We start from the raw sequence: 23,984 nt of genomic DNA, 5'->3' as shown, positions 1-23,984 counted from the left end.
GAGGTTCCCGGGACTAACCAGCCACAATTGCTTTTGCAGCCTCAGCCAGCCCAGGCAGAGTTAAAGGCACAGGAGAACAAAGCGTCCCGCTGGGGAATATCCTCCCTAGCGAGTCGTGGGGCAGGGGAGCCCTGGAAAAAGCCTAGGACAGGTCGACAGCCGCCGTGCTCTTGGGAACCAGCCTGCGGGGCTGGAGTGACCGCGTTTCTAATGCACATACCGCTGCTGCTGGGCTGGTCAGTAGGCGCCCTCTGAGCTCATGCAGGTGGTTTGTATGGAGCTGCTCCCTGCAGGGCAGCTCTGTACAAACCACCGGGCTGTAACCCCCGTTTGGGGCGGCCGGTGGATAGGCAAAAAGTGAAACCTCTCCGTTTTTGTGTCGCTGCACCGGCCTGAAGCGGGGGAGATTCCCAGCCCCGTCCTCCCCACACCCAGCAGCTACCTGCCTCCCAGCCAGGGTTGGATGGTGGGATCCAGGGGTAGGTGGGTGGCAGCACCCAAGGGGGCTGGTACTTAGGGGCGGGGTGCTGAGAGCCGCTGACCCAAACTGCAAGCCCTGGATATAATGGAAACCGCTTCCAGTCAGCATCCCTTAGCTCCAGCAGCGTGGGGTGCCCCCAGCCCGTCCCCTCGCCGCCCTAGGGAAGAGCCTCGCGTGGCGCGGAGGGTGTGGAGGGGGCTGGTCCCTTTGTGGCTGGCTGCGGAAGCCGAAGCGGCGGCGCTGGGCTCCGTTGTCCGCTTTCTCTTTCCCTACCCGGCACAAACCGGCCTACACGTGCGGTCCCGGCCTCCCCTGGCTGGCGCGCCGCAGGAGGAGGAGCTGCCCGAGCGGCGATGAAGTCCCTGGCTAGACGCTGCTGCTCCGAGGAGGGGCTGCTGCTGCTGCAGGTCACCCTCCTGCTCAGCTTGGCGGGGCTGCGTGTGGACCTGGATCTCTACCTGCGCCGGGCCCCGGAGACTCTCCACGCGGGGTGGGCCCCGCCGGGCGCCGCCCGGGCTACGGGGAGTAGCCCTCCGCACCCCAAGTGCCCTGATCGCGACTGGGACCGGCTGCTGCGGGAGGTACGGGCGCTGGGGGCCCCTTACATCCCCAGCACCCGCGTGGAGGCCTGGCTGGTGCACGCCGTGGCAACCGGGGAGGGGAATGGGGCGCTCCCCTCTTCGCCCGTCAGTGGCGCCGGCGGAGATGGCCCCAGCGAGAGCAGTGCCCAGGAGGGTCCCAGCTACCCCTTCTCCTCCCGGGGGAGCAGCCTGCAGGCCCAGGAGGAAAGGGATGGAGAAGTCTCAGCGGCCCCCGAAGCCGAGTCCACCCCGGGGGGAAGTGACTGTCCTAGCCTAGAGGTAAGTGGCAGAGGAGGGAGGACGCACAGCGCAACGTTCCCTGTCTGGGGAAGTAGCTTGGGGCCCCACAGAGCCGGGGAGGTGGTATGGGGGAACCTGCCTCCTCTTAGAGCATTTTCTGCGGGTGAAAGCGGGCAGTGAGCATCTGCAGATCCAATAGGAAGAGCTGGAGTCCCGCGTGCCGGGGGGCTCCCCAGACATAGGAGAGGAGGGGGACTCTCACTAAACAATACGTCTCCATCCCACCTCTAGAATGCACTCACGGCGAGAGACTCCTCACACACCACACAAACACTCCCCTTCCTGCTTATGAAATAACGAGGTGTTACATGGAGTTGCAGAACTATTAGGGAGGAGCTTGGAATGCTGGGACCAGCTGGCCCACAGGCACACCCACAACACAAACTTTGGCAGCGGGATCCTGGCTGTTCCAAAAGCGATTTAGGGTTGGATCAGAATGCTCTCACTTGCACCTGCCCTATAATGAGACAAATTCTAAATGTCCAGTGTTTGACACAGCTGCACTGAATTTCCAAGAAGCCTGGGTCTAAAAATGCTTCTTTTTTTCTTCATGATGTCCCAGCTGAGGTGCAGGCAGATACTGCCCTCACTCCTTGGAGACAGAGGGTATGTCTAGACTGGTGGGTTTTCCCACTGCGTCCAGGGAATGCGTTTGCTCTTCCGCTTTTTTACAGTAGATTTAATCATGTCTACTGTGCATCCTGTAACAGAAGAGAGAAGGAAAAGGAGACAGCTTCTTAAATTTTTCTGCTGTCTGTAAAAAGACCTCAAATTCCAAATGATTTCATCTTGGTTGTGCGCTCAAAAAGTACACAAATAATGGAACCTCGTTATCTACTTTACTGAAGCTGGAGCAATATAACTGTATACACCGATTACTTTTTTATTTAGCCTACATTACTTATAATGTTGGCTCTGGGGAGGTTATAATTGTCTAACAAAAGCAGGTGATCAACTGGGTCAGCAAGTAGAGGACAGATTTTAGCCAAATAAGCAGGGACACAGGACTACCCATGAGATCCAGTCCTGAAGAGATGTAACCATGTGCTCATTTTAAATTCTTCACTTGTTTTAAATGCCATTGAAATCAGGGTTGCAGGATTAGGGCCTTTGTTTTAAGTATTTTCTTAATGTTGCACGTGGACACTTTTAAATGTAATGTATCCATGATCCATCAAAACTATGGACCATATGTACATCACTATCTAAATGCTGGTGCTGTCAATATTATAATATATTGTCTCCATAAATCTTGGCCATTTTATTGTGTCAGAGCTGAACTCCAGTTTCACCAGTGCTCTATAAAACATTTCAAACTGTCTTTGATTTATTACAAATATTTGATTAGGGAGATAAGTCAAGTTAAAACAAATTGTACCTGGTAATGATGATCAGTTTGTTAGATTATTCAGTTATAAACATATGCCATATGTATCTGTTTAGTAACTATAGCAAACTATTTAATCCACAGCACTGATCCTGCAAAATACTTGCACATGTGTGTAACTACATGCATGTGAGTAAAGCTGTTCAGTTTAATGGGACTACACTCAGGAGTAAAGTTACTTGTGTAATTTTTGGAGAAACAGTGCTTTGAGTTTTAATTTTATAAATTGTGGTTTATGAATAATAACTACTACTACTACTAATAATAATATAATCATTGAATAATAACTGAGTTGTACGAACATCTTTGACATATTTTGAAATCTAAAGTAAAATAATACTCAGATGACCATACTTTTGCATGCTAGATTTTAATCTCCAAGGGCCAAGATATTTTTCAATAACTTGAGTTCAGTGATCAGCAGCAACTGATGCTCTCTAATTATTATGTATAGTCATATTGTACAAATAAACTTTTAATTTGTTTTACTTATTAGGATTTTGCACAAGGATTAGCCTGGTTATGATTCTGTACTGTATTTGTTGGTATTATTTCTGTAGGTAGTTGTAGAACTAGTTTCTCCACCCTAACCTAAAGGGATCACTCACTGTGTTGGAGTGAGGGATGATTCATTTTCTGTGCTAATTTAGCTGTAGACCTCTATGAAGCCCTACTTCCCTACAGTATAGAGTGGTTGAGATGCAGACTAGTAAACTGAACCCCAAATGTCAATACTGCCCCAACCAGTGCTCTGCTGCTCTGGCTCACCTGGGCACCAGTCTCTGGAATTCCATTGCCCTAGCCGGTAGGCCCACCAGGGCTCCATTCTTCCATAGTCCAGCAATGCTTCTGGCTCCAGCCTGCCACTTTTTCTCCATGAGCGCTCCAGCCGAGGACCACCCTATGAGGTCACTGATTATGCCTGCCCACAAGTGTTGCCGGGTTAGGGAAGTTTGGATTAGGGATGTGAATGGCTAACCGGTGGGGGCTGGAGCAGCTCCCTGCCTGCCGAGGGCTAGAGCAGCCCTGCAGCACCTGCCACAGGAAGAGAGAGGGTGAGTGCTCCAGCTTGGATAGTCAACCTATTAAACAGGATTTTACATCCCTTGTCTGGATTAGAGAGATTCAACCTATACAATACTTTGGATTGTTCTATAATTTTATATAGTGAATTAGTGCAACCCATTTCCCAAAAATACCTTAAAATATGTGAATATAGAGCAGTGTTTCTTAAACTTTTTAAGACCGAGGAACACCAAACAGTACATTTTTTTTATGGAGAACACCAAGGATTTTTTGTTGGGGGGGGAGGAAAGAGATCGAGGGGGGAAAAGGGTTGGAAGGAAGGTATCAAGGGGGGGGGGAGAAGGCTGGGGGAAAGTTATTGAGCAAAAAAAAAGGTCGCCTGCCCCTTTAAGAATGGCCATTTTGAATTCTGTTCTCTGCAGCACACCTCCGACTGCCTTGCGGTGTGCCATGGAACACAATTTAAGAAACACTAATGTAGAGTGTTAAAGATCTTAGCCCAGCAAGTTATGGTGTCATTCTAACTATTCATATTGCAATAGCATCTATCCTCAGACACGCAAGAAGTCTCAAGTCTCAAAACCTTGTCTCAAGGAGTTTACAATCCAAGAAAGAAGTTCACAAGCTAAGGTCTCATTCTGCAAAGACTTATGCATGAGAGTTGTCCCACTGAATTCAATGTGACTGTGTACATACGTAAAGTACTCAGTGTATAAGTGGTTTGCAAGAGTAGGATGTTAGCATTGGAGTAGAACTTGCTTTTCAAAGGAATTAATTGGGAATTGCTGTTTTTCATTCAAGAGAAACAGGCAGGGACTGTATGGGTTAGAAGTTTGACAATGGGGTATGGAGTCTTGTGATGACTACTTACCTGTGTGGTCAGTTGTATCACAGAAACGAGTGGTACAGCTGGCATTAAGCAGCATCTTAGATGGCAGGCTTGGCAGAGATGCCGAAGAGCTGAGTGGGCATTGAACTTTCCCTCCTGATGCATTCCTTTATAGGATTATGTCCAACTCCTGGGAGAGGCACATTGGCAGTGTCAGGAAAAGCTATGTTCCCTGCCCCAGTTGGACTTGCTATGTAGCTTCGCTCCATTTTCTGGGGCTATGCTTGTCTGGTACCTTTTGCAAGTACTGACTTGATGCGTACAATTTAGAAATGCCTGCTTTAATCATTACTTTAATTACATTGTTTATAAATTATGAAAGTAAGGGAAGCAAGTACTAATTCAGTAATTATATTGTTTTCATAACTATCTACAACTCCTTGTTTGAGGATCTTATTGTAGGGGAATTATATATGGCCTGTTAATAGTACCCAATAAATTCTGCTGCCTTTTTTTAAGGCAACAGCTGTTGAGGGAACTGAGGTGTTGTATGGGTATAACCTGACCCTGAATTTTAAAATTATTTAAAGACTTTACATGGAAGTAGAGCTGCTTAATTTGTATATTATACCTTTTTTAAAAATTAGTGCTATAATTTCAGTGAAATAATGCAGATTTAGATTTTGTAATGCATTTTTTTAAAAATTCATATTGCTGGTAACAGTATCTGAGCATAGAAATGCAGGGGTAGATGAGACCTCGAGAAGTCATCAAGTCCAGCCCATCTAAGGCAGGGGCCCACTAAATCTAGATCATCTCTGATTTGGACAGTTGTTTGTCCAATTGGTTCTTGAAAACCTCCAATGATGGGATTGCACAACCTTCTTTGCAAGCCTATTCCAGAGCATAACTACCCATATAGGTAGATTTTTTTTCTCCCCCAACATCTAACTTAAATCTCCCTTGCTGCAGATTCAGCCTGTTATTTCTTATCCTGTCTTTAGGATGGGAGGGTGCTTTCTCTGGGTGTGGAAAGTGCATAAGAGATATTTATGGGAGGGAGTCAAGAAAGTGCTAAGGCGTGCCAGGGAGGCAGAGGCCAGGGAGGCAAGTTGCAGGAGATGAAATGCAGACAGGAACAAAGGCGAGGTCAACGAAGTCTGAATTTGATATAGAAGCAGATCAGCTGATAGGATCAGTGATTCAAAGAGAAAGTGCCCCAATCAGAGCAGTGGTCAGAGAAGAGCACTTTCGCTACAGCAGATAGATGTGGAAGGAGACACTGCTAATTGGGGAGGATAAAAAAAAAACTTCAATAGCCCCCATGAAAAAAGACAGCATTTGCTCACTAGAGTCATGGATTATATTTCTTCCTGGCTCTCCAGAGACATCTGCAGATTGTAGAACTGAGCAAAGAGGGAAAGGAGAGGGAACAGGTAGATAGTGGTGTTGTGAGCATACAGACTATAATTAACATGAGAACGGCTGAGGTTGCACAGGGGTATGGTGTTGCAGGAGAAAGGGAAGAGGAGGGAACCAACGATGGAGCCCAGAGGCACTCTGTGGGTGCGTCTACACAGAACCCTAAACTCAAAATAAGATATGCAATTTGTGCTATTTCAAAATAGCTTATTTTGAAATTTGGCACATCTACACAGTGCCAGATTTCAAAATAACATGTTATTTCGAAAAATATTTTGAAATAATGGGTGGCTTGTGTAGATGCAGGGTAGCTATTCTGGGATACCATACAATCATATCAACCACAGAATTACAAAAGCCCAAGGAGGAGAGAGTAACTGATAGTCAACAGAATCGGACGTCTTGAGCAAAATGAGGCTAGAGAAGGTCCTTGAACTTGGCAGAAAACTTAGAATGGTCTCAGAGGAGTCAATAGGCTGGAACTCAATTTCAGATCGATGAGAGAAATGTATGAGAGGAAACTGAGGAAATAGGAAAAGACTTGCAGCCGGAGTATGGAGGAGGTGAGAAGTGAAGATGGGACAGTAGCTGGGAAGGAGACAGGCTGAGTGAGGATTAACTTTTTGAGATTCAATATCACATCTAAGAATAGAGGCAAAGGAGGCAGAATGGAGGAGCTAAGAATCAGTCCAGGTCTACACTAAAAGTGCAGACACAACTTATGCTGGCAAAAAATGTGCTTGTATAAGCCTGTATAGTGTAAAGCGGTTCCATGAGCAAAATAATAGCTGCGAAAGCCTTCTTATGCTGATATTACTGCAACTACATGAGGGGTGCGTCTAGACTGGCAAGATTTTGCGCAAAAGCAAATGCTTTTGCGCAAAAACTTGCCAGCTGTCTACACTGGCCCCTTGAGTTTGCGGAAAAGTGCTGACGTTCTAATGTAAGAATTCAGTGCTTCTTGCGCAAATACTTTGACGCTTCCGCTCAGGGATAAGTGTAGACAGGCACCTTAATTTTTAGTCCAAGAAAGCCCGATGGCAAACGCGAGTCTAGATTGGGCACAGACGCTTTTGCGCTCTTTTGCAGAAATACTTTTAACGGAAAAACTTTTCCGTTAAAAGTATTTCCACAAAATCATGCCAGTCTAGAAGCAGCCGAGGGCTTTTGTTAGTTTAGAAATGTTGTCAAAAAGCAACCCCTAACTGATATTGCTATTCTAGCAAAAGTTTCTCTTGTTAATTTGGTCATAAGTAGCAGATGAAGAGAAGTCAGGAGGGAATAAGGTTTCAAGAGATGCATCGGTTGGGTAGAAGAAAATAGTAAATAAACAAACAAGCTGTTGTGTTTGTACAGTTCACAACATTCATTATTTCTTGGTATTCCATGATTCCTATTGGGCTAGACCAGTAGTCTCACATCTTTGGATGCCCAAAATCACTTTCTGGATTTAAGAGCAACCCAAGATCTACCCTGTCCCTTACTCAAAGCCCTGCTCCATTCACTCCATTCCCCTCTCCCTGCCCTGCCATTGCTCACTTTCCCCTATACTCACTCACTTTGCTGGGCTGGGGCAGGGAGTTGGGTTTGAGAGGCTCTGGGTGGGGGCCAATGTAGGAGAGGCTCTGAGCTGAGCCAGGCTCAGGGGGTTGAGGTGCATGAGGGGGTGATGGGTGAAAACTCTGGGAAGGCGTTTGGGTGCAAAGGGGAGCTCGGGGCAGAGGCAAAGTGGTGGGATGAAGGAGGGGGTTTCAGGATTGAGATATTGGAAATAATAACAGATGTTAGACAGAGTCAGTATTTGAAGCCACAGATGTAATATTCAGTTAACCTAAGTAATTTGACTAATTTTTAGAAATCTTAATGCCTAGATACAACATTACATAACATTTGTAATCCAAGGCAGTCTGATAGTGACAATCCTGAAATTTCCAGCGCGACAGTTTTATCTTCCAAATTTTTTAAACTGTGATTATATTTCCAAGGATAATGTCCCTTTCAAAGGACTTTAAGTGTCTGTGTCTGTGATTGGGTGTGGGTGTGTGTGGGGGGGAGATGTTTTAGTTCATTATGAATGTACAGAACTGACTGGATACGTGTTTCCCTTTAGTCCAGATTAAGTAGATGTCAAACAATTTGTATAATTGAGTATAGATCTAGCAGTGGCATAGCCAGAAAGGGATAGTTGGGTGGGCCCTGACTTCAGATGAGTGAGCACTGATGGTGGGTAGGCGTTGGGGAGTATGGCAGGAGAGATTGGGCCACCAACCAGCCTTGGAGAGGATAAATTGGGATGGGAGGGGACCCCTAGAGTGGGGTTGGGGCATATGTCCCACTGCACCCACCCAGCGCTGCTGCTGGGGAGCACAGGGTCAGGGTGCTTGCCCCGCTGTGCCCTGCCGTGCTCCATGGACACTCCATAGTAAGATCAGGGGCTTATAAGCCCCATGTACCATTATTGCTCCTTAGCAAGTTTGTCGGGTAGGAGGAGCAAGACAAGTGTCCCAACCCTGGATCTCTGCAGGAGCACTGGGTGGTCAGAGCTGGTGTGGGTGTGGGTTGTTGGGCCTTGATGATAACCACTCAGACCCCCACCCTTAGTGTGCCACTGATATATACCGTAAAATCTCGAGTATAATGCACACTTTTTTCCCATTTTTTAAGGGTTAAAACCGGGATGTGCATTATACATAGGAGATAATTTGTAAAGTTTTTACCTAACCATCCCCGCCAGGCTCCTGGACAAGGGAGCTGCCCCGTCCACCGGCTCCTCATCTTGTCCGGAGCCTGGCTGACCTTGCCCCCTGCCCAGCTGACCTCGCGCTTGCCGCAGGGGCACCCTGCTCAGCTGCCGGCGCACCACGCTGAGCTCGCGCCTGCTGCCGGGGCCCCCTGCTCAGCTGCTGGTGCACCGTGCTGCTGAACAGGGGGCTCCCGCAGCAGGCGCGAGGTCAGCGTGGCACCCCAGCAGCTGAGCAGGGGTCCCCCCTGGCAGGCGCAAGGTCAGCCAGGCTCCCGGACAAGGTGAGGAGCCGGCGGGCGGGGCAGCTCGGCGGGGGGGGGGGGGGGGGGGAGGGGTCCCACCGCAGGGACGAGCTCAGCACGAGCAGTTGGGCGGGGAGCAGGTTCCAAACTCCGCTGCCCGGGCGAGCCTGCAGGTGGGAGCGGGACCGTAAAATCATGAGTATAATGGGGGTGCACATTATAGATAAGAGCTCAGTTCATTCCAGAATTCTGATGTTTAAAAGGTAGGTGTGCATTATACATAGGTGTGCATTATACTAGAGAGTTTACGGTAAGCTTTCTTTAATAGTAACAGCAGTAATCAGAGAGAGATGTATGAGAGGGAGATATTAAAATCTAGAGAGCTTGAGATTTATTATTTAATCAAAGCATAGTAAAAATAGATATGTTCAACTTGTGGGGATGCATACCAGTTTAACAGGACAGAGAATGTGTGTTCACTTAACAGATTTCTCAAGCTACAGTTTTCTTTTAACTTTATCAAAAACAAAAATGGATGTTATCTATAGTTTTACAGAGGAAAAGGGACATTTTCCCCTCCCCCAGCAAAGCAACACACAGATTAACAACAACAATGGAGCGAGTATTTCCAGTCAAGGCTTAAAATGAAATATAATGAACAGAGAATAACCAGAAATAAAAACAATGTCTACAAATAATCAAGGGTCAAGTTTGGAACATCTGACTGAAATGCATGCTCAGAAGCAATGATGGGTGGAAAGGCAGTGCATGCTGGATTGTAAGAGTCTGCTGTGACCTGAGATGAGGCCTCTTTCTCCTTCTCCTTTAACTGATGTTTAAAGATTGCAAAGTATTATGAACTAAGTCCATATTGTTACTACAGTGTTAAAGAGTGGTAAATGGGAGCTGAGATTTGTCCTAAGTTGCACTACTGAACTCATATAAAGCATGTGCTGGAAAAATACCTTAGTAAGTGCAAACTAAAAATCTCATGTTCCAAATGACTTTCCAGTGGTGTACTACTATCAAGGGGAAAATATATTTACAAATTTACAAGTGTTTGGAAAAACAAATCGCTTCTCGATGTTTGTTCATGAGAAGCAAGTTCTCTGATCAGTTCCACATAGCTTAACATAGTCTACTTTTTCAGTTTCAGTTATATTTGAATCTCCTTATTAGTATGTGGGAATTGTACATTATATATTACTGGACAAAGACTTGCATCAGAGGACTTGATTAATGGATTTGATTCCTGTTTACCATTGACAAAGGTTATTTTTAAAATTCCCTTGTGACTTTTTCAAAAGTGGCATGGAAAAGTTAGGGTCCTAAGTTAACTTTGTTTCCCAAGAACATTTAGTGTGTTTTAAAATACTGTGTCTTTCTTTTTTGCTTTATTGATCTATCAAATGATTTGAGTCTGTGTTTTGCATCAAGTTATACTTAATAAATAGACAGTTTTTGAAGTTCAGAAAAAGCTTTTATACAGGAGAAAACTGAATAAACTGGAGAATGCATACAGTTTGGGGATCAACAAAGCCTTAAACTTAACTTCATGGTGCTTCAGCCCAGCATACAGTTTTGGAACAAACAAGGTAACACTTGCTATTCAATGGGAAACTTTTTGCTGGGCAGAACATTTCATTCTACAGAATGGAGTTATCCATTGTAGACATTATCTTTTTAGTTCACGTTTCAGAGTTCCGGTATGTAGGCTTTTGCTAACCATTCTTCTCAAATACCAGAAACAACATTATTCTGATTTTAGAATATTGAAAACTTTTTGCTTTCATTGTCTTCTGGATATCATTCCACAATAGAACACTGAGATGGAATATATTAACAACGTATTCACCATGCAATGAAGTTTTAAGTTAGGTATAAACAATTACAAAAGTAACTCTTCTGAGCCCTCCTCTTCCCTTCCCCCTTTGCCTACATGGAAAAGGAATGGTTTGTAATAGCAATGGCAAACCCCTTACTGCCTTATCACCATTTGCACAATTTCATATAAGTTTTGTGTGTCACTGCTTAGCATGTTTGTATATTTTAAAAAACAATAGATTCGCTTTTATAGCCAACACAATTGCAGATCATCATTTGCAGCACTCTGCAATTCAATTACCCCTTGCTGGTGCGTGAAGCAGAAGAATGTCTAGGTATACCTTAAGGAGGCTCGGTATCCCCATATGAAGCTGAAGATATATAGCATACATTAGTGTGTTACACTTGCAGGTTCTGTCCTACTTTAGTCTTATCCTCAGCTTGTCATGTTATTACACTTCTATATGATAAATTCATATAAAACACACATTATAAAACTTACCTGGCATTGTTCAGGTCCTTCAAAGGAGGAGGTTAGTGGGGGTGGGGGTCCAGGAGTCAGAGCAAGAGTTCAGGGGCTCAGCACAGGTAATGGGGAGGTGCAGAAGTGAGGGCAGAGGGCTGTGTGTGAGGGGGCTCAGTGCAGGGTTGCAGGAGTCAGGCCCAGGGTAGAACATGGGAGTTCAGAGCAGAGGTGGGAGGTCTGGGGGGAAAGGGGGCTCACCAGGTCTGCCTATGCTTGCGAAGATGGTGCTACAGTTGCTGGCTAGCCCCCTGGCCCTTACCATTTAGGAGGAGTTCTTGAACAAATGGACACGCAGAAGGACGGACTCATTGACAGATGCACAAACTCTCTAAAATATATATTTTAGGTGTCTGAGTCTGTCCTTCTGTGTGTCCATTCGTTCAAGAACTCCTCCTAAACAGTAAGAGCTAGGACCACCAAATTTGGAATGCAGCTTCCTCTTATGCTAACTTAGAGCAAGGTCAGGGCAGGAAAACAGGAAGTGCCTGGAATTTGATTGGTTTCTTTAACATGGAAAGGGAGAGCTGATCGGAGGGACACGATACTGCCCAGTCATCACAGGGGGGCAGCATGCGTAAGCAACAGCTGTACTACAGAGTAACCACTAGGGAAGCCACACCAGGAAGAGAGTGGCTAGCCAGGAAATGGGGCTTACCATCTTGCTCGCCACTAGGCCTCGGCCCCAGCACTGGACCCTGGTGCAGGGAAGCCCCACCACAGCCCTCAGGGCCCACAGGTGGCTCCCCCCAGCATGGCCAGGCTGTCCTGTGTGGCCTTGCCAGCAGGCCTGCACAGCCTCTTCCCTCCTGCCTAGGCTTGGGGAGCCCTGCTGGGAGGCCTCCTTGTGCCCCTCCCCTCAGCTCCTGGGGATGCCCCCACAGGAGGTCTCTGCACCACTCACTACTGCCCCTATTCCAGGCCTGGGAAACATGGGGGCAGGAGGGGTGCACGTATGTTCGTGTGTGTGCACACACATCAGATATGTTTCACTGGAAATGATATAATATGGCTGAACTAAATAGGGATATATATTTAAAGATTATGTTTGGTGTTAATACACTTTTGTTTCTGACACTTTAGGACACAGATTTGAAAACTGGTCTGGAAGTTTTGGATTGCTGTTTTCTGCGTAAAGGAAGTGAACAATCAGAATCACAAGAGGAGACGATAAAGCAAGTGAATGATGAAGAGAATGAAAAAAAGGCTGAAAATGAGGGGGAAGAGACAGAAAATATAGATTCTAGCACAGAGGTAAGTGTAATGATAGAAAAAACCCACACAACTCTCAGACCTGGGGTACATGGTTTATTGTAGCTGTCCTACTGTCATTCATTCTGTGAATGCTATTAGTAAAATGGCAATGTCTGGATGATACTCTGTAAATACGACATTACCATTCTCTTTCTCAAAAGTTTAGGCTATTTTTACAAATATGGTTTCCCCTTGAAACGTCCTAATCCTTTCAAAATTAGTCATCTTAAAATTAGTTTTTATTCTATTCTAGTTACTCTAGTTCTGAAGACAGCAGACTTCCTCTCTACAGTTTTAAAGTTAAGCACATCAATTTGAGACAAGGATGCTAAATGATGCTGATTTCACTTTACTGTGGTTTAGGTAATGATAGATGGAGTTTTATACCCACAGGATTAGTGTTTAATGTAGGATTGGTCCCTAGGTCCTTAGAAGATTACATTTTGGAAGACTTGGTTGCCAATATCCAAGCATTGTTGTAGGTTGAAGGGGGAGGGGGATTACATTATGGTTGGTACAGTCTAGTTACACTAAAGCATGGATTGAAAATCAGTAGGGCACTTTTGGCCTGTCTCCCTGCAATCTGTAATAAAAGGTTGCTCCTGAGAATTTAATTTCCAGTTTTCTTGCCCGCAGTCCTGCCAGTCACTACCCAGACTGTTTTCAACCTTCACTGTACTTCGAGGCTTCAAACGTGAAGGGTAGTGGGTGCAGCGTCATCAAAGAGGAAACACAGTTGCTCCATTTGTGGGTCAAGTGTGATGCTTTTAGTTGTGGGATCATTTTGCCCTTTTTAGCATTTCCTTTTCCAGTTGAAGGATCCATGCAGGGGCAAAAGGTCCAGGGCATCAGCCTGTGTTGCACTGTTTTAAAGCAGCAGCAAATACACCTTTTGTACTTCTGTCAGCCACATCAGGGGATTGAGGGATACCTTAAATTTTAATGGGATTACAGTGTTCCACCTAAAATGTCAACTAGAAATGCCACTAACTGCTAGTGTGCCATCCGCTCGATGGTGGGGATGTGATAGAAAGCTGAGAATGCAATATGGAAAACCCTAACCCATACTCTTGCTCAAAATTACAAGCCTATTGAATCTGCATTAGCTGACTTGTACTCATCTCTATCCAATGGCTAGAGCCAACCGAAACAAGAGTGGGAGGAAAAAGTGGTGAGAAGGAGCTCTCTCTCTCTCTGTGTTTAGCAGAGAAGGGGTTGTGTTCCCATCTCCCATAGCCCTTACTTCACTCCTTGTTGGTGTCTAAAAAAACCTGCACTTTTCAAAATGTTTCTGTTTCCTCCACTACAGAGCAACAGAAATTCCATTGATTCCTCTCCCCTCTTGGAGGACTATTTACTGCTCCTGTCCTCACAGACAGAAAATGCACTAGAGGGAAATGTGAAGTCACAGATGTATTAGCAATGGATTATAACTGATACAGTAGGATAATTGGACTAGCTCAGAGATAGGCAAATACTGGCCCATGGGCTGGATCCAGTCTGTCAGGGTTAGTTCCTGGTGGGCCTCCACTGCTATATTTATCTGTCTTTTTGCAGGTATTGGGCGATTGCAACTCTAATTGGCTGCAGATCAGCATTCCTGGCAAATGGGAGTGGCAGGAAGTGGTGTTCCACTCTGCGCCGCTTCCCGCTGCTCCCATTGGCTGGGAATGGCGATTGGCTGCCAGTGAGAGCTGCGATTGTCCGATACCTGCGGAGGTGCAGGTAAATATAGCAGCGGTGGTCCACCAGGTGCAGCATCGCCTTAGTAACCAACCCTGAGATAGACCATTTAATTAAAGAATAAGCAGAGAGCATGTCACCAAATCAGTTCAGTAATTTATCTGAACATTATTGTAAAAAGCTGTCTTGATGGTTATCTTTTAGTATAGTCATTATCTGCTTCCGGAATTCGTTAAAATTACATAATTTATTACTTGAAAACTGTCTAAAAATTTCACTTCTTCCCAGCACCCCAGATAATATCTATATAAAAGAGGATACTCATGCTTTTTCCAGTTTATTACCAAATGTTGACAGTATCATCACAGTCTGTATTTAGTCACTGGGGGCCTATTCATTTCTAACATTTTTTTTTTTAAAGCAACAGATCTTGAAAAAATGTCCATGTTTCTTTTAAGGGCATAATTGAAAACACCAGTTCTACCTCCCTGTCTACAGCAGGGCTAGCACAGGATAATGCTGTAGAAGATATATGGCAGGACTTTCTTTTATCACCTGAATTACAGGTAAGTGTAGTAGAGAACTTTGTGTATATATATTGTTCTTCTAAAAATACACAAACGTCTGACTTGTGCAAGTGCATCTGAGATTATTTGCTTACTGAACTGCCGTCTGATAGTTTCATTTATAAATGAAACTATGTAGCATTGAATTGTGAGGACACCTTGCTATACACTTCATAGTTCGTGAGGTGGAGAATATTGCTGGCTCCATCCAGATGATGAACACAGGCATATGTCAATTGACAAACATATCCTTCCTACTATCTCCATAAATAGCCATTAGACAGAACTTCATTACCTAATAATTTTCTTTTCTGGTAGAGCTGACCAGTTATATGCTTGTTACTTTATTCATAATACTTTTCTGTTTCAAATCCAGCTTTCTAGCTCCAAACTTGGTTTTGTAACTGGACCGATTGTAGGTCTAATTTTGCTGTTATGTGTTTGTAAATCCCACTGTTTGCAAAGGTGGTTGCAGTTACATAACTGAAAGCAAAAAACAGCCCTTACAATGTGCAAAATATTGGGACAATCATAACTTCAGAATGCAAACAGATCAAATAATCTGTGAACAACAGATTGTGATCCTGCAAAATATTAAAACCTCATTATTAGATAAAACGGTCTCTCCCCATTTCTAAGCTAATAATTTATGCTTTAGAAATCCTATTTAATGTTTTATTAAAAGTGTTATATTTATGTACCATGATGTATTCACAATCAAGCATTGTATATAAATTAATCTGTAAAGGAATCAGAGTTTATCTAAATTCTCAAACATACTTTACATTTGAAAGTATATTTAGTGTCTAATGTTCCATGAATCTTACCAATATTTGGCAGGAAACAAAAAGATTAAAAGGGGGACTTTTTTTTAATTTTGCATTTAATATTTGTGTGCAGTGAGGGTGCAGTGTGGTCTTTCCGGTTTGCCTGGGTCTTTTGCAGCAAGGGTCCGTCCCCCCCAAAAAAGTAAGAAAATGGGGTTTAAAATGATAAAATTATCCAGGGGCACATACTTTAAACTACGTAGCTTTTTTTTTTTTTTTTAAAGTGACAAGCTTTTAGTTAGTCTTAAGACTATTTATTTTTTGAACTTGGATTTGATAAAAATCAAACCATCTATTCTACAGTGAGTGTTGGACTCTAAGTCAACAAACATGACATTGCAATTTTTGTAATTATTTTGTATTGTTAAAAGCTATGACACATAACCAAAGCCTGTGTACCCTGCAACAGTGTGGACCTAACTGCTATGACAAGGTCCCTGGATTCTTTGGAACTCTAGCTTTTGAAAATTGGAAGTTATGTAGCACCTTCATTTATGTTGAAAGATAAAATATTGATAATGAATTCAGTATGAAAATGAGTAATTCAATTTTGCTTCCCTGTATTTTCTGTTAGCTGGAAATTTGAGAAGTTTTATATATAAATACGTGTGTGTGTGTATATAAATATAAAATTTTGAAGGTGTTGATAGAGAGTGAACTGGAGGTTTTGACGACAGGAAAGAGGACAGTTGGAGGTTTTAGTGGATGTTATGGAAGGCAATTTAAAGATGTCTTCACACTGCATAGTTAATCTGAGCTGTAACTTCATTGTTGCCCCAATACCTTTCCAGTCCACCCACACACCCATCTGACTTGAGCTGTTCATCCTGATGTATAGGCTAAAATCCAAATGATGTTTTCACTCAAACTGGTACCTTGCCTGTTTCGCAGGGAGGACACAAGTTAAACTAATAGAATGTTGGTAGTCCTTCAGCACCTTCTCACAACTCACCCCAGGTACTCAGAAGGTCATATTTGTTCTCCCACCATTCAGTAGGGAAGAATCAGGGTAACCTAGCTTGCTAAAACACAAAGAGCGATGTGACAGGCCTCCAGACTCCAAGCAGTCCTAGCAACACACGTCAATATAGCACCAGTAAGCACACAGTAACTTAACTATGGCTTTTTGGTGGGGTTTGTCATGCTGGCTAGGCTCTTTAGGGTATCGATCACCAGGGACAGAGAGACACCAGTTGACTAGACATGTCTTCTAGAATGATCAGTAAAATAGCTAAAGGACAGTTTAAAACTAAACAGGACAATTTATCAAGCCATTATGCTGAATGTGGTACTCTCACAGCTTGTTTGAAGCTGTTGGCACATTTGAGAAGACAACACAGTGTTGGTTAGGGATGTAAGCAACTAGTCGCTTCTCCCCCTGCCCCTTGCAAGGGGGGGGAGCCAGCTTAAAAGCCGGTTCTCCTCCCCCCCCCCCCCAGCACTGTCTCTGCAGGAGGCATGAGAGGCAGAACAACAGACATGCTCTCGCCCAGTCTCAGATGCTGCGCCATTCTATCCTGCTAGCTCTTAATACATTTAAAAAGCAGAAGAGCAGCAGAGGTGACCTGGCACAAGCCGGTAATCAGCTCACACGGGGTCCCCCATACTGTGTTTCAGCCTTTTAAATGTATTAAGAGCATGCCTGGGCGAGGAGTTAACCCCACTGCGTCTCCCCCACATTTTGACTAGTCGATTAAACTAAATTTAACATCGCTAGTATTGGTTGCACTCTGCTGCTCATGTTTTTGTTAGTTTCACAATGATGGGGGGCTAAACACATGGTGTGGCAGCATATGCACTCCCTGTCTCAAGTGGGAGCCTCTTCCAGATTAGGACGCTGCCAGATTGGCCATGAGGTAGCTGGCCGTCTCTACCATTCCCTCATCTTTCCCTAATCTAGAATCTGTAAGCAGTTCCGTGCACAGGGAAGGATACCTTACCAACCTGAGTCTCTAGACAGACTTTGGCTCAGGTTCACATGGCCTAATAGTCAGTATACAGCCCTTTGTTCAGGGCAGTGAGACCTAAGGGCCAGAGTCTCCAGGGTTGGGGCTAGTACCCTAGAAGGGGGACCTGGGCCCTCCCTGCTCCTCCAGCTCCCAACCCAAGGCTGTATGAGCACCAGAACAGTCTGCCACTCCCTCAGCAGGGAATCCAGCCAAATCACACTGAGGATACCTGTGTGGGAGAGGCCACTCCTGCACCCTCCCTGGGTTACTTCTTACCGCTTCAGCTGGGTTAGCATCCTACGTAGCAGCCGGATCTTCTAGTTTCCTGGCAGCATCATCTCCCTAGGACTCTGCAGGATTTGTGTCGCATCAGTCTCCTGGCGCTCTGGTTCCTGCTATCTGAGTCACTGGTGGCTGCAGCTCAGTAGCTCCTGCTGGAGATCTTTCTCCCTTGCTGGCCAGCCCAGACAAAGCTGCTGTGTTGTCTTTTATACTGCCCCAACACTTGGAGCATTCCCACTCTGGGAGAGGGGGGCAGGACTTCCTCTACCCACAGGGTTTTAACCCTTCTGCTACAGTGCAGGATGTGCACACCCCATCACACATGGTTTTTAATCTCAATTTTTTTAGCACAATTCTTAAAGGATGACATCTGTGGAAAATTCTACAATGGTAAATTAGATAGGATCTGTGTACAAGTAGGAAATAGTTCTTCCACAACAGGTAACAAAGTTTAGTGCTGTTATGGATTCTACTAGTATGGATAATAGTGAAGGAAAAAAATGTGCATGTATATAGCTGAGGAAATTAAAAGTATTTAATTTGAAAAGTTACCTGATTCTGTATATTTTTTTCTTTAGGAAAATTCCTCCTCCTCTCAGTACAGTGTAAATTTGACCCACGCGATTAGCCATGATGTCAGCCTCCATGAAGCAATGTTACTGAGATCAAACCACAGCACTTGGGCAAACCCAGAAATAAGGAATGTACGGCAACAAGAGTCCTTTCTGCAGTTAAATTCTAGCAACACAAATTCTGAATCCTTGCTTAATGGGACTAATTTGGGGTTATTTCCATCTGTTGACATTAGGAACCTAACAAACCACGATATTCTTTCAGATCTTGATGAAAACATATTTGATGAGATAAATCTAATGGCCTTAGCACTAGAAGAAGGTTTTGAGCAGATGGAAGTCTCTCAGCTCTTTGAAGAACCGGACTCAGATTCTGGACTTTCTTTAAACTCAAGCCACAGCAGAGCCTCTTCAAACAATTCAAATTCATCATCTGTTTCAACTTGCAATGAAGGTGCTGTTGGATATAGCAGTGATACAGAATATACTTCACACGAGGACATAGGAGCTGTAGGGGGTCATTACCCAGAGCATAGTAAACACTGCCAATTGGGCTATCAACGTGATTCAAACTATTGTGGGGAAACCACACTTCAACATATTCTTCATAATCACACTTACAATCATCTGTCAAATGAATTAGCATCCACTTCTGAGCATTATCCTTCATCCTCTGAGAAATCAGAAAGAGTAAAGGGCAGGTGCCTCAATAGCACAAATAAATATCTGAGCCCTGATGAACGCCGCGTGAGAGCCCTGAGAATTCCATTTTCTGTAGACGAAATTGTCTGCGCGCCTGTTGAGGCATTCAGCAACATGTTATCAAAGTTCTATCTGTCAGATACTCAAATATCGCTTATGCGTGACATAAGGCGAAGAGGAAAAAACAAGGTTGCTGCTCAGAACTGCCGCAAACGTAAACTAGATGTGATCCTGAACTTGGAAGATGATGTGTGTAATCTTCAAGCCCAAAAAGAAAGACTTAAGAAGCAGAAATCTCAGTGCAGTAAATCGATTAGCCATATGAAGCAAAAGCTAAATGATCTTTATCATGTAATTTTCAGTAGGTTAAGGGACGACCAGGGCAGACCTGTTAATCCAAGCCACTATGCTCTTCATTGCAATAATAATGGCCGCATTTTGATAATACCTAAGAGACTGGTCACATCAGAACAGAAACAAGATAACCAAAAAGGACAGAAACAAAAATATTAAAATTGCTAAATTATTTAGGATTCATTCTGACAGAGTGAGATTGAAGATAGTGGCATAAATGGCCAAGAATGCATATGGACCTTTTAAAAAAGAAAAATGACCCAAAGTGTAATATGAGATTTATGCAGATGGCTTGCATCTTTAATTATTGGAATGGTTTATGTAAATATAGTAAATTGTCAACCATTAGAAGCTACAACGGTAAAAAGCTGCTAGTCCGATTGAACTGCTGAGATGTAACAAAAGGTAGAGTTACTAGAGGATACCAGGCCATCAGTGGAAGAAGCATTTCTACTTAGTGTGAATTTATTGCCTTTAAATTAGTTTGCACAACAGTATTTGCAATACTGCACTTATAGAACTATATGGAAAAAGGGTTGTAGGGACCAGATAGAGGGTATGTAAATGTTGTCATAACTGGAACTAGGAACCATATTTTGTAGAATGAATGCCAAAAAAAGTACAAAATTGACACTGGTTGCAAATGGAGGGAAAAATGTATTTTCTCCCTAAATTCATGACTCTTGGCAGATAAAGTGACCTTAAATTTTGATTTAGTCTGCTAGCAGTGGCAGAGTTTTTTAAAAAGCAAGAGACTTAGATTCATAAAAGTTTGGCTTAAATTCCTTGTGGTTTTATGTATTTTTCCTATTTCTGTGGATGTAAAGTATACTTTTTGCACTTGTGTAAAACAATGCTTCTTTCCTTTGTTTTCTGAAGAGGCCCTGAAGGCTATTCAGACGTTTCCTCTCCCCCATAAGTGTATGTACATGCACGCGCCCACACACACACACTCCACACTGCACATTTATTTCAAAATAACTCATGTTTACTTTGAAATAATGGGCTTCTTTGTAACACTAATTTCACAAGGAGAAAGGGAAGTGTGTTCTTCCTTCAACTTCTTGCTGTGTAGACAGCACCAAAAGTAGAATTAAGGTACTTCGACTTTAGCTATGCAGGCAGTTAACGTAGCTGAAGTTGTGTATCTTAATTTGACTTTAGTCTGCAGTGTAGACATACCCTCATACTCAAGCAAACTTGGATTGCTCATTAATTTTATACTTGTCATTTCCTCTAATTACATATTGAAATAGTTTGTACCTGTTTCAATACCACATTACACTTATGTCTGTGTAACACCATTGACTTTTCTGTGCAAAAGTGAAAAACTACAATGGTGAATCAGGCATTTCCTCTGACAGGTAGGTTTTCATTCTAGATAACTTGCCTTTTCTCTAAAGAAAAAACACTTTCTTGGTTGTTTTAAATTAATCTTTTGTAAGCACAATTAATTTGTTTTTAAACAGAATTTTTAAAGTCAGATTTGCCAAGAATGTGTCTCAAACCACATAGGTAAAATCAACTGTAATATTTTACTTGACTTATGATCATGCTGTGACCAGCTAAATTGTTTAGAGTGAAGACATTCTAGGTTTAACTAACATGGAGATGTATTTGTGCCATGAAGTGTGCAAAAGGCATCCTTATTCATAATGGGTCACTTATATTTTGTTATACAAATATGTAATGCTGAGATAAAAGGTAACAATTTTGGGGTAAGTTCTGAAGTGTAAGTATCTGAAACAGAATGCAGCTATGTGACCATCTGGTATCCAAGAAAAACAGACACACATACATGTAGCACAGTCTCAAATGGTATACATTAAGGATGTTAAGGATTAGTAGACTATCCGATAAGCAAATGCTTATCGGACAGTCAGTCGCCTAGTCGATTCCCCTCCCCGCCCCTCCTCCCCTTGCTGCCTCTATCAGAGGCAGCAAAGGGGAGGGTAGAGGGGGTACCTTCAAAGCAGCAGCACTGCATAGCTGAGCCCAGGATCAGCTGTGCGACACTGCATCTTTGAAATATTGAGGCAGGGTGTTTCAAATCAACAGTGCCATGTGGAGCCTGGGGTCAGCTGGGGCCTGCTGATCCCATGCTCCCTGAGGGTACAACTACACAATAGCAGCACTGTTTAATAACTCAACAGTGCTGTACCAAACATGTAAAAGGAAAAGCCAAAATGACTTGTTTCAAAGAGAAATAAGATGAGAGATGCTGTTATAAGTCTGTCCCTCTGGGTGTGGGTGATCAGACCGCTCCAGAGATCTTAGAGCTGAAGGATTGAGGGCACAATGATAGTATTCTTATTAGTTTTATTCCGTATTTATATATCAACAAAGAGGTTAAGATCGCTTGCATGTAATTGCAATATATTCTATTCCCCTTTTCAAGCACTCACACAAGCGTCCTTATCAGGTGGCCAACCCTAATAGTAGCTGGAAGAGGCTGGAGATATGGCCATGCATGCACTGCCTCAGCATCTGTTGATTCATCCTCACTGATACCCTGGCGCGAAGGACCTTTATACACTTCTAAGCAGTAGCTCTGTTGATGATTCACTGAGAAACTGCTATGTAAAACTTTCCTCCGAAACTGCTGCATCAGACTTTTCTCTGGGTAGCACACACAGAGTTACTCTTAGTCATGCTTTTTTTCCATGTTTGTCCCATAGTCACTTTGCGCAATCGGGTCTCCTGATGTTTTGCCTCTTTGCCTCTTCTGTCTACTCCACAACCATACCGCATCCACTCTTATTCATTCTTACCTCATTAATTTGTTATAATCAATATATAAATCAATCAATGCCTATCATGGTGTGAATCTACATGGTTAAATTTGCTGCACTTAACATTTACAGAAATTAGTCACAGATAGCTTTGTATCAAGACATGTTTTGTAAAACCACATGCTTTCCTCAGAATACAAAACTTTCTCTGTGATGTGGTAATAGTCTGTTCCTGTACAACATTTCAGTCACATTGTATTTATACAGCTAAAGATTTTTTTCTTGTATATATCCCAAGTTCTTTTAGTGCACAACTGTCACCTCTCCTTGAGCACATAAGCTACATGGAGAACACTTTGTCAGTTGAAGTTTTCTGAAATTTTCCTGTTCAGTAGATCACTTCTAAGAACTCCATAGCTAGCCGTCTATATATTTTTAGGCTGAGCTGCCTTTTTTAAAATCAAGTCACTACATTTTTTTACTTTAAACAGTTGAGTTGCAAAGTAAAGCCTATTCTGCAAAGATTATTCATGTGTTAGTAGGACAATTCACTTAATTCTACATCTGTGTAAGCCTTTGTACCTGTTAATCATGGAAAGATTCATAGGCACTGCAAAACTAAAAAGCAAAAAGACTAGGCAGTAATGTTTCATTTACAGGGGGGGCTTTGGAAGTCTGACAGCCATTTGTAATAGGAGTTTGTCAGTGACCTTACCAAATATTTTGCACTTTGCAGCTTAGTTGGTGAAGGGAAGCACTGAAAAAGTAAATGGCTAATTTATGTATTCTAAGAGGCTGCACATCAATCTATATTGACTTGTAAATGTAGCCAAAGCCTTAATAAATAAATGTGTAGCTGCGCCAGCACTTTAATGTAGCAGCATGGTCATGTAACCTGCACTGGGAGAGAGCCCTCCCAGAGCTCTAGACCAGTGGTCCAACCTTTTGGGGCCACACGTGCCGCACTCCCAGGGCTGGCGCCACATCTGTGCTGCACGCTCCAGGGTGGTGCCGCCCATACACCGCATGACCGGGGTCAGAACAGCTAATGTCCCGTGATCCCAGGGGCAGGGCCACCACCACCCATGTGCTGTGCACCTGGAGCCAGCAGCGCCCATGTGCTGTGCACCCAGGTCAGCGCTGCCTATACACTAAGCCCTGGGGCTGGCACAGCCCTCGCACCGCTCATCTGGGGCAGGGCCACCTAACTGCCACATGCCCAGGGGCCGGCACCGCCCATGTGCTGCGCACCTGGGGGCAGGACCAGCCCCAATCACTCAGCAAGCACACAAATGGTCTGGCGGGTGCCATGGTGCCCACGGGCAACACATTGGGAACCACTGCTCTAGACAAACTATCTCCATGAGGGGAATAGCTAACAGTACTGGAAACCAATGTACACTGGCCTTTTACAGTCCTTTCTTGCTAAGCTGGGGGGGGAGGGGGGGGGGAGAAGGAGGAGGAAGGAGTTTCTCATCCAAGAATGAGAAAGTTACAGTAAAGTGGTAGTGTAGACAAGCCTTAAGAATCTAATGTCAGATCTTTAAGTGATAATCAAAGATATATAGAGGAAGAGACCTGTTTTAAGTACAGGCAGTCCCCGGGTTACATGGATCCAACTTACATTGGATCCCTACTTACAAACGGGGTGAGGCAGCCCCGCACTAGCTGCTTCCCCCCAGCAGACCAGGGAGACACGAAGCTA

The 23,984-nt window shown here is 43.8% G+C and overlaps 1 protein-coding gene across 2 annotated transcripts; it reads left to right on the top strand.

Annotated features, from left to right (window-relative positions):
- NFE2L3 (NFE2 like bZIP transcription factor 3) lies at window positions 1–23,599 on the top strand. 2 transcript variants are annotated; one of them, XM_075922181.2, is made up of 5 exons: window positions 1–1,341; window positions 12,442–12,612; window positions 13,922–14,011; window positions 14,754–14,861; window positions 18,498–23,599. In XM_075922181.2, exons 1-5 carry the CDS (start codon window positions 835–837, stop codon window positions 19,704–19,706), a joined length of 2,085 nt encoding a protein of 694 aa, XP_075778296.2. In that variant the 5' UTR covers window positions 1–834; the 3' UTR covers window positions 19,707–23,599. The 2 variants fall into 2 exon arrangements, with proteins under 2 accessions (XP_075778296.2, XP_075778295.2); XM_075922180.2 differs by lacking the exon at window positions 13,922–14,011 and having other exon boundaries at window positions 6–1,341; window positions 18,498–23,598.
- Window positions 23,600–23,984: the final 385 nt, after the last annotated feature.

This window comes from Pelodiscus sinensis, chromosome 2 (assembly GCF_052426305.1).
Source record: "Pelodiscus sinensis isolate ZL-2025 chromosome 2, ASM5242630v1, whole genome shotgun sequence".
Taxonomy (NCBI): Eukaryota; Metazoa; Chordata; order Testudines; family Trionychidae; genus Pelodiscus; species Pelodiscus sinensis.
The sequence above is the reverse complement of the archived record's forward strand: the minus strand, read 5'-3'. Positions and strand labels throughout refer to the sequence as shown.